Source organism: Antechinus flavipes, chromosome 2 (genome assembly GCF_016432865.1).
Source record: "Antechinus flavipes isolate AdamAnt ecotype Samford, QLD, Australia chromosome 2, AdamAnt_v2, whole genome shotgun sequence".
Lineage (NCBI taxonomy): Eukaryota > Metazoa > Chordata > Mammalia > Dasyuromorphia > Dasyuridae > Antechinus > Antechinus flavipes.
This window is the reverse complement of record NC_067399.1, coordinates 191,896,027-191,912,279: the sequence shown is the minus strand read 5'-3', so window position 1 is coordinate 191,912,279 and position 16,253 is coordinate 191,896,027. Positions and strand designations below refer to the sequence as shown.

The 16,253-nt window shown below is 33.3% G+C and overlaps 1 protein-coding gene across 1 annotated transcript in view; it reads right to left on the bottom strand.

Annotated features, from left to right (window-relative positions):
• Positions 1-16,253, bottom strand: part of TPO (thyroid peroxidase) — a 179,010-nt gene that overhangs the window by 47,361 nt on the left and 115,396 nt on the right. Inside the window, exons 8-9 of the mRNA XM_051973586.1 lie at positions 3,714-3,972; positions 1,710-1,880 (exon numbers count right to left, since the gene is read on the bottom strand). Of these exons, the coding sequence (XP_051829546.1) occupies positions 1,710-1,880; positions 3,714-3,972 (430 nt within the window). The remainder of the gene's footprint in view (positions 1-1,709; positions 1,881-3,713; positions 3,973-16,253) is intronic.

The window sequence follows — 16,253 nt, the reverse complement described above, 5'->3', positions numbered from 1 at the left end:
AAACAACAGTAATGATAAATGGGACTATAAAGCAGTCACTTGACATGCTCTTTCTAGAAGCAATGATAGTTTGGATTTGTTTACTGTTCCTAAAATAAGTAATGGAAAATGGGAGTGAAAGTGACTACAAGAAGGAGTATATATATGTCATTGCAGATGTCAAATATCCCAAAATGATGTCCAAGGAGGAGAGATGATGTGAAGATTTGTGTGGGTCAACTAGCCAAAGAAGAATCCTTCTTTCAAAGTTATTTGCTATGAAGTATGTGAAAACTATGATTGTATACCTCTAAGTTTTCTTTTTTCTAAGCTAAACTTTCCCATATACTCCAACAATGAACATAGTTTCCAAATTTTGCACTTGTCTGAAAGTGTCCAATTCTGTCAATGTCCCTCCAAAATGCATCTCAATAAGTTAAATTGTGTCTTGATAGTAATTTTCCTACAGGACAGAAGCTGTATAATATAATAGGAAATAGCAATGCATTTAGAATGAGGGAACCTGGCTTTAAATCCTGGTTCTTCTACTTGCTACCTGTGACAATAGGCAAGTCACTTCATCTCTATGAGTCCTGTTTCATTTGTGAAAATGGAGGAGGGATGGATTGGATGATTTTTAAGGTTCTTTTCAGCTTTAAATATATGAGCCAACAAACTGAAAATAGATGTGTAACTGGCGGGAAACCAGCAATGTTAGGGCAAAAATTTAGCAGAACTTATTCAACAAAATCAAAACATAGTTTTTGTTCAGTTGAATTCAATTCTTTGTGACCCCCATTAGGGGTTTTCTTGGCAAAGATACTGGAATGATGTTAAGAACTATGCCTAGGTGAAAGGGCAGGTCAATTCTCCAAGAGCCTCCACAGTTGTGAATCATAAACTTGAAGGAGTGGCAAAGCAGCCTTCACAGATGATCACACACAGATTCCCACAGATTGGGAATGAAATAAATTGGAGGCAAGAGGGAAGAGGAAGAAGGTCAGACAACACAACTACCTCTCAGTTTCCTTGTATCATCATCATCATCCTCTGACATGAAGAGATCCATTCTAAAGGTCTGAGTCAGACCTCCAGCAGCCACTGGCAGGTGGCTCCCATTTCACAACAGAATGATTTGCCATTTCCTTTTCCAACTAACTCTACAGACGAGGAAACTGAGGAAAACAGAGACTTGCCCAGCATTACATAGGTAGTATCTGACATCACATTTGAACTCAAGACTTCCTGACTCCAGGTCCCTATATACTATACTACCTAGATGCTAGTAACTACAAAAGACCTTGGCATTTACTAGGTAAGAATAATTAAAATAGGTAGTCATTAGAATGGAGCACACAATTGAGAGTATTAATAATGTCAACCATCTCTGAGCTTCTATGTATGCAATCCCTACTCTTGCTTAACTAAAGTGATCTTAATTACCACTTGTATTATTTTTATATTATGAATTTTGAAGTCAATTTGACAGAATGTTTTACTCTTCTTGTTCCAAATGCCAACATTTCTTGTGACTGGCTAGAAGGACCTTTTTTATTTTTGACAAACTGAATGATATAGTTCAAGGAAGGTGAGATAAGGAAAAAATGTCATGTTTTTACACATATTTAATTTGGATCAGTAACTCTAAGAAAACAATTTTTTTTAACTAAATTAGAAAGCATATCTATGTATTTCACTTGCAAAATAAAATTCAGAAACTAATCAAAGACCTGGGAGGCCATGATCTCTCCCCCTCTGCAGATTGAGTGATGCTAAATCCAAAGTGCCATTATTAGATAATACAAAGAGCTTTTCAGTCAGTTCTTCATTCATCATTTGTTCCTGAGTCTGCAATTTTGCTGGGTTTGCCAGAAGGCCTCTTATCACAGGATCCAAGCCACCTTGAAATATTGGGGATGGAGAGGGAAAGAAGTTATTTTATTTGAAATTTCAAGACAAAATAATATTTCAAACCCTAGGTTAATTATTGCTGACAGATATAAATCTGGTAGGATATGAATATACCCCAAGGATCCTTATTTAATGGAATTCATTCATTAGTACATGTTTTTGGTAACTTTACTCAAATGAATTTATTTCTGTGAGCCTCAGTTTCTTCTTTAAAATGAAGGAGTTGGACTAGTTATCGATGAACTGAGATAACTTTCAGATTTAAATCTCTGAACCTATTATGTACAAATTTTCTAAAAAATGGAAGATCGTGCCATTTTAATAATGAATAATGGTTTCATCCAATGTGGAAAACACATAAACTTACCGGACCCAGCTCAAATGTAAAAAACTCTCCTTTATACACCAAACTAAAAGTGATTGCCTATTTTTCATATTTCTTCCAGTATTTTATCTGCATTCTTCATTTGTTCTAATTACATTCCACCTATACTTCATCTTTATTTATTACAAGTCTCTTACCTTATATAAGAAGATGCTTGAAGATAGGAACTATGCTGTTGGCTCTAGTTAATAGCAGAGATACTAGGGTATATGAATACTTTATAAGTGTTACCTTTCAGCTCTAAATCCCTAAACCTATTATGTCCAATTTTTCTGTAAAGAAGATTGGATGGTACAATTTGTTACTGAAAAATTACTTAAAGAAATTAAGAATAGGGAGGTATACATAGACACACACACACACACACACACACACACACACACACTACTTGTCCTACTGCTGTTGCAGATACTACTACTAGATAGTACAATTCAGAACATTATAAACAGTATACACACATATTTTTATATTATAAAACAGTAGCTGGTTCCCCTTTCATCCATTTAGAACATATCACTTCTTCAGTTTGTCTGGCAATCCAACCTCTCCTCCCCCCCAAAATAAACCATAACAAAGAAACAAACATTGGAAGTAACATAGAGCTGGAAAGAATTCATCCCCTTTCCCCCACCACACAAAATGAAAGTAGCAAAAAAGGAAGTTTTATTCATTTTACTATTTTAAGGTTCTGTGGTTTCATTAACGTGAATAATTGCTTAATCAGGCAGAAAGAACCCTTTCTTAGTGTAGTCTTCATAAATAGCTGAGGTTAAAACAAACAAGTAAACAAACAAACCAATCATCCCCTCAAAAAAACCTCCAAACAAAAAACCAAACAACAAAACATTTTCCCTTATTTCCTGTAGTTCATTAAAAAACACACTTATATTTAAATTTTCACAACCTAAGCAATGTCTTTTCATGAGTAGGATTTTAGAAGAGAACACAGAAATTAAGTGATTAATATATACTTAACAATTGACATATAAAGCATTTTTAAAAATTCACTCAAAATTATAATCTACCCACTTAGCAAATGCCATATGGTGGTAGATATAACTACTGAGTTAAAAAATGGTAATGGAAAAAATGACATTATGGTGTGCTAAAATTAAGTAGAGATTTTTGTCTGAAGACTATCAAAATGAAGATGAGTTGCATATTTGGAATCAAACTGCATTTGGAATTGTGTATCCTATTTATTCAAAAAGGTAAAAATTGGGCGGCAAGTTGGTTCTAATGAAAAGCAGGTGTTTCCACAAAGCTATGGAATAATTATAATTTTCTTTCATAAAACAATAATTCTTTGTACAATGCCCAGTCACCTAAGTTAGAAATAAATTTTAACTAATGCTCCTATACATTTTTAGAATGAAATTAGGAACAATTAATGAAACATCTGAAGAATGCAACCACAAAGCAAAGCAAAACAACCCACCTTCTTTAATAAGCCTCCAAGGACTAAAAAAAACCTCATGCAAATATAATTTGGGAAGATGTGGGTGATCTTGAAATCCTGCATCAAGCCTTCTTACCACTGGGTGGATAGTTGCATGGCCAAAGCGGAAAGCTGCTGTTGAAAATATATTGGATATTGTGGGATTCACAGTAGGATCATAGCCTTTGTATGGGCCAATATATTGCTTAAAAGCCACAGGTCCCAGGATCTTGGGAATATAATCACGGAGGGTAATTACCTAAAGAAAAAGGAAATGGGATGAATAGGCTACTCAATTTGATATGAAAAGAATGTGTACCCTGTTATGTTATAAAATTAAAGACCCAGAAAAAAATGAGGCTTAGACTAATATTATATGTTATATCTCACAGAAAACATTTCATCTGGATGTCAATGCAATATTAAGCACAAATTATCAGGTACTGAATTAAAAAAAAAAAAACATGAGAGTCAATGCTTTCCACTGTATATGTATGTAAGTGTTTGTATAAAGTAACAAAGTGCCTGACATATAATTAGGAAGTCAGCAAATGCTTGTTGAATCAAATTGGTTTGAACTGGAAACAGCACTGGATTTGTAGTAAGGAATTTTGTTTAGATTTTGGTTCTAAATCTCTAACTTCATTCTAAACTCAGATCAAATAACACATCTTATAAAAGTACTTTTCTGATGCCTCCAGATGCCAGGGCCCCCTCTTAGTCAAAATTGCATGACATTTACTTAGTATATTCTTAGTTTTTCCTGTGATAGGAGGTAAACTGTCTGAATGCAGAAACTGCTTAATTTATGTCTTTGTATGTCCAACACTAGGCATAAGCCCTGGCTCATAGTAGATGGTTAATAAGTACTTGGCAGATGGATGGATAGATAAATAAATAGATAGATCGATAGATAATATATATAAACATTTAGCAAATAATTTTCCTGGGCCTCAGTTTTCTCCTCTATATAATAGAAGTACTAATTTAAATCATTTCAGATGTCTTTTTCAACTCTAAATTCAATCACCCCATGAAGCTAACAGCCTAAAAGTAAAGACTAATTTATGTATAATTCCCCAAAAATCATTCCACTAAATTTCTCTTGGTGTGCTTCATTGAGTCTGAAAATTGATCAGTAGGGAATAGACCCAGAAAGACTCTTTCCATACCATAGAAACTTGAAAAAGTAACAGATTATGAGGATAATAATAAAATGCATTACCCACTTTAGAAGTTTGTAGTGAGAAAAATGCTTTGTAAATAGTGTAAGCTGCTTAATGTCATGTTAGGAATGAATTAGGACTTGTGGGTTTGCCTGTCCCTGACACTTATTACATGCTTGACCCCAGAATGAAATGATCTCTCTGTACCTCAATTTTACTATATGGAAAATGGAGATAAGAAAACTTGCTATCACCTTCACATGATTATTGTGAGTAGTTAATGTTGTTAAGCCATTTTTTCAGTTGGATCCAAATCTGTGCAACCCATTTGGATTTTTCTTGACAAGAATAGCAGAGTGATTTGCCATTTCCTTCTCCAGCTCATTTTACAGATGAGGAACTGAGGCAAACAGGATGAAGTGACTTATCTAAGGGTCAGTATAGTAAATGTCTGAGGTCAGATTTAAACTTAAGAAATTGAGTCTTTTTGACTCTAGGTTTGGCACTCTGTTGTAGAGTGCAATGTAAATCTTCAAATACTAGAGTGCTATTACTTTTGTCATCCTCATTTTATGGATATAATTCAATTTGATGGAGGTTAAGTGACTTGTTTCCCTTCAGACTTGGAGAAATTTTGACATTTTTTATCTTGATAGTTAAGATTGTGGCATAAAATGTCATCTTTGTATCAGAGACTTGACACATAGAGTCATTTATTTTTAATGCTAATACAAAGCACCCCCACCTTGGAAATTTGTCAACAGATTCTGATAGTTTTTAATCCCACCTAATATAACATAGAGAAGATAATGCTTCTACCAGTCCTCTCTGATAAGCATACTTCATGTGGACAATTAGCAAAGGGAAGAAGATCTTAGCACTCAGTGCACATATAATTCTTCACTTAATCTTTTGTTTTTTGGATTAGGGACAGAGGCCTACACCTTTTTGGAGAACTCTACTTGTGAAAAACTCTTCTGCAGTTTCTTATAGTTTTAGACGCAGTGGCCTGGGTCAGCAAGAGAAGTGACCTGCCCACACATGTGTCAGAGGCAAGATTTTAACTCAGATGTTCATGACTCTTAGGAAGCTTGATTATCTGCTATGCCATACTCAATTGTGTTTAGGATTTTCAAAATGTCTCTAATGCCTGCATGAGCATGTGTTTTCAGACTTCCTTACAATTTACAACTTACATTTATAAAGGGAATATCTTTGTCTAGAAGTTCCCTACATTACTCAGCATAGATCAAATTTTTAAAAAAAGTTAGTCTGGATCAAATGTGAAATCAAGCCAAAAAGTATTGACATAAAAGAAACTAATTCCAATAAGCAATGACTTCCAATGAGGAAAGTAATGAACATCGATGAAATAACAGATTTATAACCCCTACCTCCTCAATACTAATATCTTACCTCACAAGCAAAATGTAAGTAGAGTAGTCAGATTAATAAAAAGGAAAAAGAAATCATGTGTATGTAGTGTGCTTTCTAGAGTCCCCATGCTGGGGTGCCAAATATACCATCTGGACTAGCTCACTGGAGGATCTCGAGACCAGCCCAAGTCCTTGGTCTTAGTGGAGGAGTGAAGAAGGCAGGAGACCCAGGAGGATGGTCAAAGATGAAGTCTACTTATTTCAAGTCCTCTCAGCCCTTAAATACCTTGGTATGAGTACATCATTACAGAACATTAAATATGTGGCAACTAGAGAATCATTATATCCTCACATCACACTGATGAAGTACTAACTATAGTAGCATTACATCATTACAGCACACTGCAAGTGCTAACTATAAGCACCCTGCTATTAATATGTAAATACATTCTTTACTGCAAGTATCCCTTGCTTCAAGTACAAGACAGGTGGTTACACCCTCCTTGACTTCTCAGGAAAGGTAAGAGCACCAAAGGGAGATGGGGAGCCAAACCAGACATTGTTAACAGGTTCCCTCTGGGCTAAAGGGTCTTATTACAGGGGTCTTCAAACTTTTTAAATAGGATGCCAGTTCACTGTCCCTCAGACTGTTGGAGGGCCGGACTATTAGTAAAAACAAAAAACTTTGTTTTGGAGGCCTTTGAATAAAGAAATTTCATAGCCCTGGGTGAGGGGGTTAAACGTCCTCAGCTGCTGAATCTGGCCTGCGGGCCGTAGTTTGAGGACCTCTCCCTTACCCAGAATTCTCCCACTATCTGTGGCCCTTTATATGTGTATACTAAAATAAATCAATGCAAGTGGCCTGTATTTTTTCACAACATTCAACTGTGTGCAATTAAAATTTTGCTCTTACTCTAATTTTAGAGTAACCTTTCAAAAGAAAATGCAAGTTGCAAAAATCTTATACTTCTCATATCAAATAGTTTACCTCCAGAAAATGTAAATAAAAAAGAATCACATTCTATTTACCTTTAAATAGGAAACCTTAGCTGTGCCAAATATCAGATTGTTTTATGTTTGTCTTTACATATTTGTTTCTTAAATGTGGGGCTCAGGCTCCATGACTGGAGAGGTTTTTTCCCACCTTTAACAATCATACACATTGTTTTGAGAGGTCTGTTGACAAGTCATATCTAAGTTCTTTTCTGAATACAAGTAAAGAACCACCCTTTCCTATTAGTTTCAGTTCTCAACTGCCTTGATAGTACATGAGACAATTAAAGCTTCTGCTAAGTTCTGCTAAGAATAGAACAACAGCAGATCATCTCTCTATATAGGAAAGTGAAGAGGGGATCACAATAATAGCACTGAAAAATATGCAAATTAGACAACTGAGGTGGCCCCTTTTCTACAAAAGAATGTTTTTTTCAGAGTAAAGCTACTCTTTGCAAAAAACAACTTGCTAATGTTTTTAGACAATCTATTATACAATTTACATAAGAGAACTATAAGCATTTTAAGCCCACTCAATTAAAAAAAAAAACTACTCCTAATGCCATTTATAACAATTAGTCAATGATGTATCAGTAGAAGATGATGCTTTAGCAATAGACTGAGTAGTTTAAAAAATGTCTTTAGCACATTGATTTTTTTTTTCCATGAGAGCATCGAATCATTGGCTCATTCTGGACTTACTAGAGGATCACAGGAAATTCAAGGGGGAAAAAATTGGCAAAACCACTTGTTCATTTATAGACACTGATCTTTCTCTAAATGCCCTATACAGTTTTGCAAATATTTATTTCATCCTTACTTCACATAGAAGTTTAATATTTATGGAACTCTAAACCTAATTGAGAATACAGCATAGTTGCATATAATGTGCAATAATATAGGAAACCAAAAAAGTATAGATTGAAGTTCTATAAAAATTCAAAGAATAGAAAAAATCATTATGGATTGGGAAGGTGTGAAGGAAGTTTTTAGCAAGGAAATGGCATTTGAATGCAGGCTTAAAAGATGAATAGTAATCCAACATGGGTAAGAAGAGGAGGGAGGACATCAATGACAAAGAGAATAGTATGAGCAAAGCCACGAAAATGGAAAAATGAACTGTGTATTTCATAGATAGAGAATAATATGATTTGAGTGGAGCACAGAATGGTGTTAATATCCATGGAAGGGAATAGTATGAGATTAATTTAGAAAAGGAAGGGAATGCCAAATCACAAAAGGCCTTGAAAATCAAGGTAGAAAGAGAAGACTTTCTTTTTTTTCCCAGTAAGAGAATGAATTTGGTTTTATTTTGTTTCCTCTGAAAATTTCAAATATCTTCTATCAAAGAACATGATAAGAAAAAAATTCTGCCTTACTATTTATCTTACAAGGAACCGTGTATTTTTTATAGAATTGGCTTCTGTGGTGGTGTTGTCATTTGCTCCAATAGATTATACATTTAGTACTTTTAATACTAAAGTATACTTTAGTAGCATGGGGAGAAGGGAGAATGGCCTCTCCAACGTCTCTGGAGTTCTTTCAAGTTACTGATATTTAATCATTGAGTTCCCCACAAAGGAAAATAAATTCAAAGTCTGCTGTTAGACCTTAGAAAGATATCTTCTAGCATGTGACAATAATGGTATTAGAAAATTATGTTAAATAAAAACAAAAAGAAATGAAAAATAATCCAGGAAATAAGAAATTGGTAATTAATATCCATATCTGGAAGTGCTCAAAGTTGAAGTAGAGTTAGAAGGGTGTTATCAGCATCAACTGCCAAAGAGGAAGACAAAATTGATCCTCATCAGGGCAGGTCCCAGACCTGGCCTCTCTGAACCTGTTCTTTCAGCACTGGACAGTTCTAGGTCGCTGCCAAGCTCTGCTATCACACTGCCCTCTCTCCCTCACCACTGCATACTGAATGCTGTCAAGAGGAGGAAAAGCCTAATGAAGTCTGTACTTAGAGATCAGAAGATGAAATTTTAAAAAGTAACTAAATCTTACCAAGAAAGTACCAAATCAATAAACATTAAGTGCCTATTTTATACAAGGCACTGTACTGAGGATACAAAGAAAAAAATAAATTATCCCTGACCTAAAAGGAGAAAAATCTGTACTTATCTAAGTCTAACACCAGCTTCAATAATCTCTTTCACAGATACTATGGACATTCAAATTTTTGGAGAGATTCACCTTTTGTATATGAAGGAAGACTGAGGAGTAGGAAAGAGAAAGAGGAACTTCTGAGAGAACTGTTTAAATTTTTATCTTACAAAAATATGTTTAAAAATTCTTGAAAGGTTAGATATTATCCTGAGAAAGCTGAACAGTAGGAATCTGTGTCTAGAACTAAAGAGAAATTAGTTTTTGAAGTGATGAATAAGGGTGATTTTGGCTGTAATCTTTCTCACAACTAATATATTATAAATAATTATATTTTTGTTTTATTGTTTATTACAATTAATAAGTTACATATCCCAGAGTAATCTTAACATTTTAAAAGTTTAGATGGTTACAGGATTTGATATATTTAAAGAAATAAATGAAAGCTAATTGGAAAAAAGAGTTCCTTTTCCTGATTACTTAACAAATAATATTCAATAAATTGTGGTGATGACTTGAAATTAATTGATTCAATAATGAGAGAAATGTTTGCAACTTTAGTAATTAATGTGAAAATAACAGAATATATCTCTTGATTACTTTTGAATCTAGGATAGAAATGCATAAAAAATTGTCAGTAGCTAGAAGATATAAGGATGATCATTTAATGAGGCTATTAATAAGATTTGGCCTCAAATTTCTGTTGCATGAATATGTTCAAAACTAAAGACACCCAAATCCACTCAGGGATTGGTTTTCAAGCAATTCAAAGACAATTGCAAAAAGAGTGGTTATATACATTACTATTTTAAAATAGTTTATTTTTTAAGTTGATAAAAAATCAGCAACTACAATGTGCCAACTTTCTTATCTCCATAAATCTTATGATCTAAATATATATTAAGAAAGCAGTTCATCAGAATATGAAAAAGCAACGAGCAAACTTTTATAAGCAGTTCTCTATACTAGAATACTTCTTTATATTTAATTTGCTGCATAACTCGCACATAACTCCACCATACTTATTGCTTATAAATAATAAAAACACATTTGACTTAGTAAAATAAAATCCAGATTTAAAATTTCTCCTCTAATAAGGTACCTTCCATGAATATACTTAAGTCATATAAAATTCCTCCATAAACAAATTCATACTGAAAACTTTGTTCAGTAATTCTGTGTGTATCAATTATCATGAAATAAATGAAGTTGGAGCAAGAATATATATATATGTGTGTGTATGTGTGTTATATACACAAATACATATATATACATATGTGTGTCTCACTATACACACACACATATATGTGTGTATATATATATATATATATATATATATACATATATATATATATATATATAATCAAAATGCTTTTATTAGGCATACATATTTAGACATGGCCAATGTAGGAATTTATTTTGCTGAATCATTCGTGTTTATGATAAGGATTTTACTTATTTTTTAATTGCAGGGAGGAAGTTAAAGGGACAGATTACAAATACTTTCAAAATTCAAAAATTAAATAAGCAAATATTTATTCAACATCTACTATGTTTCAGACGTTGATCACAATGCAAAAAAGGGAAAAGAGTCCTTGTCATTCTGTCTGAGAAGTCATGTGTGTATATATGTGTATATGTATACACATATGTACACAATACAGACACATAGATACATATACAATAAACATAATGTAAATACAAGGCATTTAATTACAATGTAATTAGGGGGAAAATATACTAGCAGTTTGGGGCATCTGGAAAATCATAGTGAATATCATAATAGCGCAGAATCTTGAAGTTTTGGATTCTAAGAATAGGAATTTAGTGAATTCCAGACAAAGTGTGTGTTTCATATAATATAGACACTGGGAATTATCAGTGCAAAGGAGTGTTATGTGTGAAGAATAGAACAAAAGCTAGTTTCACTGGACCATAATATATGGGAATTAGGAGTAATGTATGAGTTTATATATTTAAGATTTAACTATTATCTTTTAGAATACCCTGGACAAGTTCCAGATGGAAGATAGATATTTTCCAAAGGTTCTTCAGAAAAGAACAAGTGATTGAAGACTAAGTATTGCTCAAATTATGACACAGGTGGATAAGCAGCCTATTAATTCCTTAAGCTTGAATGTATATCACAGATAAATAATGAACTGGGTATAGAATTTAACAGGTAGAAAATAATAGGATAGATTTAATTTAGAAAAGTATAGTTGTTGCTATGATCCCAGGAGGCTTTCTGCAAAAAAAAAAAAACCAAAACCATGTTTTCTTTATTTTTTAACATGACTTTTCTTGAGGTGTTGCTAAATAATAGAAAAACTTAAGACATAGTATCTGTAGAAGAATCATTATAACAGAGAAAATAAAGAGCAATGGAAAGATATATGCTGAGTATAATTAAGCTATACCATATTATTATGATGGATTACATGTAAAAAGGCATAAAAGAAAACATCAACAATGTGTATTGCCAGGGAAAAAAGTGGGGTCAATGATCTAGCAACAGTCTTAAGACAATAATCAAATGGAAAATGTCTATCTAAACGTCTGTCTATAGATAGACCTGATATCCATGAATATTTAAATGCTTTAGAAGGAGTCTTTAGGATATTGGGTAAGTTTTCTACTGGAAGACTTTGGGAAGACTTGTATAAGAATCACATAGGATGGATGAGATATGCAGATAGGTTGTATTGACTATTGGTTGAAAAATTTTCATTGAAATCATGGATGTAGTTGTGCATTCTTTATTCAAGTACCTATATGATCGTTCTTTTTCTTATTCTGATCCCAGGACAAGCAATTTGCTGCATATATAGCTAAGAAATAAACAAATCAAAAAATCTATGGAGAAGGGAACAAATCTTTATTTAAGCACTACTACATACTAGGCAACATGCTTTAAAATATTATCCTATTTGATCCTTGCTATATTCCCAGGATTATTGTTATCATCATTTTTATAGATGAACAAACAGACAGATATTAAATCATTTGCCCAAGAACATATAGCTAGTAAATATATGAGTCTGGATTTGAACATAGCATATTGTTCCTGAAGCCAGGACATCTACCTACTATGCTATCTTGATACTTCATTTTATTGGTGCTATTGGAGAATAACTTTCTTCCTCTCTCTCTCTGTGTCTCTCTGTCTGTGTCCCTCTTTTGTCCATCTGTCTATCTATCTCTCCCTTTTTCTCTCCCTCCCTCCCCCCCCCCAAATATTCATATCAGTGAGAAAACTCTCCATTACGGTGATTGCATGTTGTAGTGGATACAATGCTATAGTTGGAGACTTGGAGTAAGTAAAATCTAGGTTTCAATCATACTTTATTGTTATTCTATCATTTCACTTGTGTCTGACTCTGTATGGCTATCTTCAGGGTTTTCTTGAAAAAAAGGTACTGGAATTCCTTCTCCAGTGGATTAAGATAAGTAGAATTTAAATGACTAGCTTGGTATTACACAGCTACTAAATGAGAATGGGTTTGAACTCAGATCTTTTTGCCTCTACCTAATAGCCCTATTAGAAACTTACTAAGTGTATAACAATGGGCAAGTTGCTGCCTGTCTCTGAAACTCATGAAAGGCTTAGATTCCATGACCTTTATGTTCCCTTTCAACTCAAAATATGAGACTAGAAAACAGATCCAGAGATACATCTTCTCTGTGACACACTTTCACTGAAGCATAAAGTCAAGCTTTCTAAACTGGAAAAATAGAATTAAAACTATTTTGATATTTTGATCAACTATTAATTAAATCTTCATGACTTTGACATTAAAAAAAAGTAAATGAAAGGCAATGTGGTACAGTATAGATAAGAGAGAATCTGAGAATCAGGAACACCTGAGTTCAAAAGCATAATGACTATTTTATCCTAGGTTATTTAACTTTCAGATTCTCAAGAAACTTTCCAAGATTTATTAATTTGCACAGTGGGCACAGATTTGTATTGGTAGAGTTACTAATGAAATTTAGTTGCCTGATCTAAATAAAACAAACACTCTTACCTTTATTCTAGATACCCTATAATGTACAATCTCCAGAAATACCTTGCAAGCAGTAATTATTGCATTATTGTATTTGTAGTCACAGGGCCTAGCACAGTGTCTGGCACATATATGGTAGGTAACTAAGGAATACTTATTTATTGATTTATATCACAGAAAATTTTAGATTGTGACCTTGACTCTATTTTGCACAACTCAACCAAACTTGGCCTTGTAAAGATATCCAGATGTCTAACTCCTTTTTCTCTTCCACACTCACCTCCTAAATCTAGTGTCTCAAATACTGGAACCTGTATTTAGGTGGTTGGTGTTTGAGTATCCACCTAAGAGAGTAATGTTTGACTTTGTAATGCAGATGGTGCTTCACACAGAATAATGGGAAAAATTTACAAGGACAAATGTGTTGAGCTACCCCTTAATCTCCAAATAATGTTAATGTGGATTTTTACATTCATAGCATGAGCAGCAACATTTTGATTTTTAATATTCTCATTTGATACTTATTGGTTTCATCTGGAAAGGGAACAGATAACCCATTTACATTTACTACAGTGATTCAATATTGAGATCAAGTGTAAACTGGGTTTGTGACAACTCTTCCATCTCTAGTCTACCAGAGATTTAACTTTCTATCCCAGAGGAGGACAAAAAGCACATTGTGACAAAGGAAAGTCAGAGTGAATTTGGTATTAAAGATTGACACAGCACTACTAATTCCCAGATTCACTCAATTGTAAATAACCAACTAATGAATGCTCTTTTAAATAATTACACTTTATATCTGGATCACCTCTTGACCTTGACAGAGTTCCTGCCCTTTACGAGATAGTCTGTATACTCTCTTCCAACCTTAAGCCTACAATCAGTTTATAATAATGTCATATGTGATATCTATTATTTCAAATTCATTTAAACCCAGTGGCTCTCTTTTACTTTCAGGATCAAATATAAAACTGTCTATTCAGTAATTCATAGTCCTTTATAACTTGTTCCCCTTCTACTTTTACAGTCTTTTTACCTTACTTTACATCCCAAACTCTATATTCTGTGATTTAGTAGCATTGGCTTCTTTTCTGTTCCTCCCACAAGACATTTCAACTCTAGGCTCCAGGGACTTTTCACTGGCTGTTCTTTGGCTCCTGGCTTCCCTGTTCTCCTTTAATTCCCAGTTATAATCCTACTTTTTCCAAAAAGGCTTTTCTGATCTTTTTTTGACATTGGTGACTCTGTTGTAAATGATATTTTCCAATGTAAACTTTCTATATTTTGTATATGCATATTTGCTTTCATAGTGAATCTCACACTGGATTGTGAGCTCCTTCAGAACTATCTTTTGATCTTCTTAGTATCCCCAGTGCTTAGCACAATGCCTGGCACATAGTAGGTAGTTAATAAATGTTATTGGGGGACTCAGGAAAGGCTTTATTCTTAAAGACAGTACCTGAGCTTTGCCTTAAAGAAAGAGAGAGACTCCATGAGGCTAAGATAAGGGAGGTGTGCATTCCATGCACATAGGATGGACTAAAGTAAGAAAAGACCTAGGGAAGAGAGAGCAATTTAGAGACCTACAATAATATAAGAGGTGGTAGGGACCTGTATCTAGGTGTGTCAGTAGAGTGGAGGCTGTCATATGATAATTGATTAGATATGTATAGGGAAGGAAATGAGTATTTGAGAAAAATGCTATAAATTTAGATGACCAAAAGAATGGAGTTGTTGCTCTTGTCAGAAATAGGGAAATTAGAAAAAAGGAGAGGTTTAGAGTGAAAGATAATGAGTTCAGGTATCACTTTATCCTAAAAGATTTAAACACAATGGTGAAGTATTAGAATTGATCACATTGCTACATTACAGTTACAATTAATTACAAAATTTGCCAAGAGAAAATCTGATTCTAAAATGAAAAATCAAGAGGTATAGAATATAAACAGAATATATATAAAAATAGTTAAAAAAAAAAAAAAGAAAAAAGGCCTCAAATGTTGATTATCGCAAGTTTTTTTTTTTTTTTATATGTGAGAGGGAAGCAACAAAAACTATGTTTTTTTTCACATTTGTAAATATGAAATACTCTTCTACTATATTGGTGTCATAAATTGTTCTATAGGGGATCTTAGGGATCATCTAATTTTGAAAATAACAATCCCAAACCTGAATTTGCATGTCATGTTTAAATATTTAAAATATATATTACTCCTTCCCAAGTTTCTTTAGTGTTTTCATATCTGAGGTTCTATCATTAGTTAGATGTAACTTTGAAAAAAATTATTAAACCTCTCTAAGACTAGTTTCCTCATTTTTAAAATGTAACAGTTGAACTAAATGACCTTTACTGTCCCTTCTATTTCCAAATCTAGTGTTCTAGATTTACTAATTTGGTTATTCCAGGCAATGTTATTATGCATTAACTCATGTAATAACAAGTCAGACATAAAATTAATTCTAGATTTTAGGTTTAGTAGAGACTTCCAGATATAATTCTTGTTGGATTCTCACAATATCTCTTTGAAATAAATAGCAAACTAATATTATCTTGATTTTATAGATGAAGGATCTTCTTTACAGGTGAAGAAATAGAGGTTAATCTATTGTGGTAAATCTAGGAATCTCAAGGAAGGCTTCAAAGCCAAAGGTAATTTTTTTCCCCCAATAAAATAGTGAATCACTACTGATCCAACCCAATTACCCTACATGTCAGCAGAAGGCTTATTTCTTAATATTATATAATCCTTTTTACAAAAAAAAACCATATTCAACCAAGGCTAAATTTTGTGAGTCTCTTTCCAAAAGGTCATCACCTATATTGAGTGAATGATTTGATTATTTCAAAAGATATAATGCCAGTTTATTTAAATATCTAGATGAATA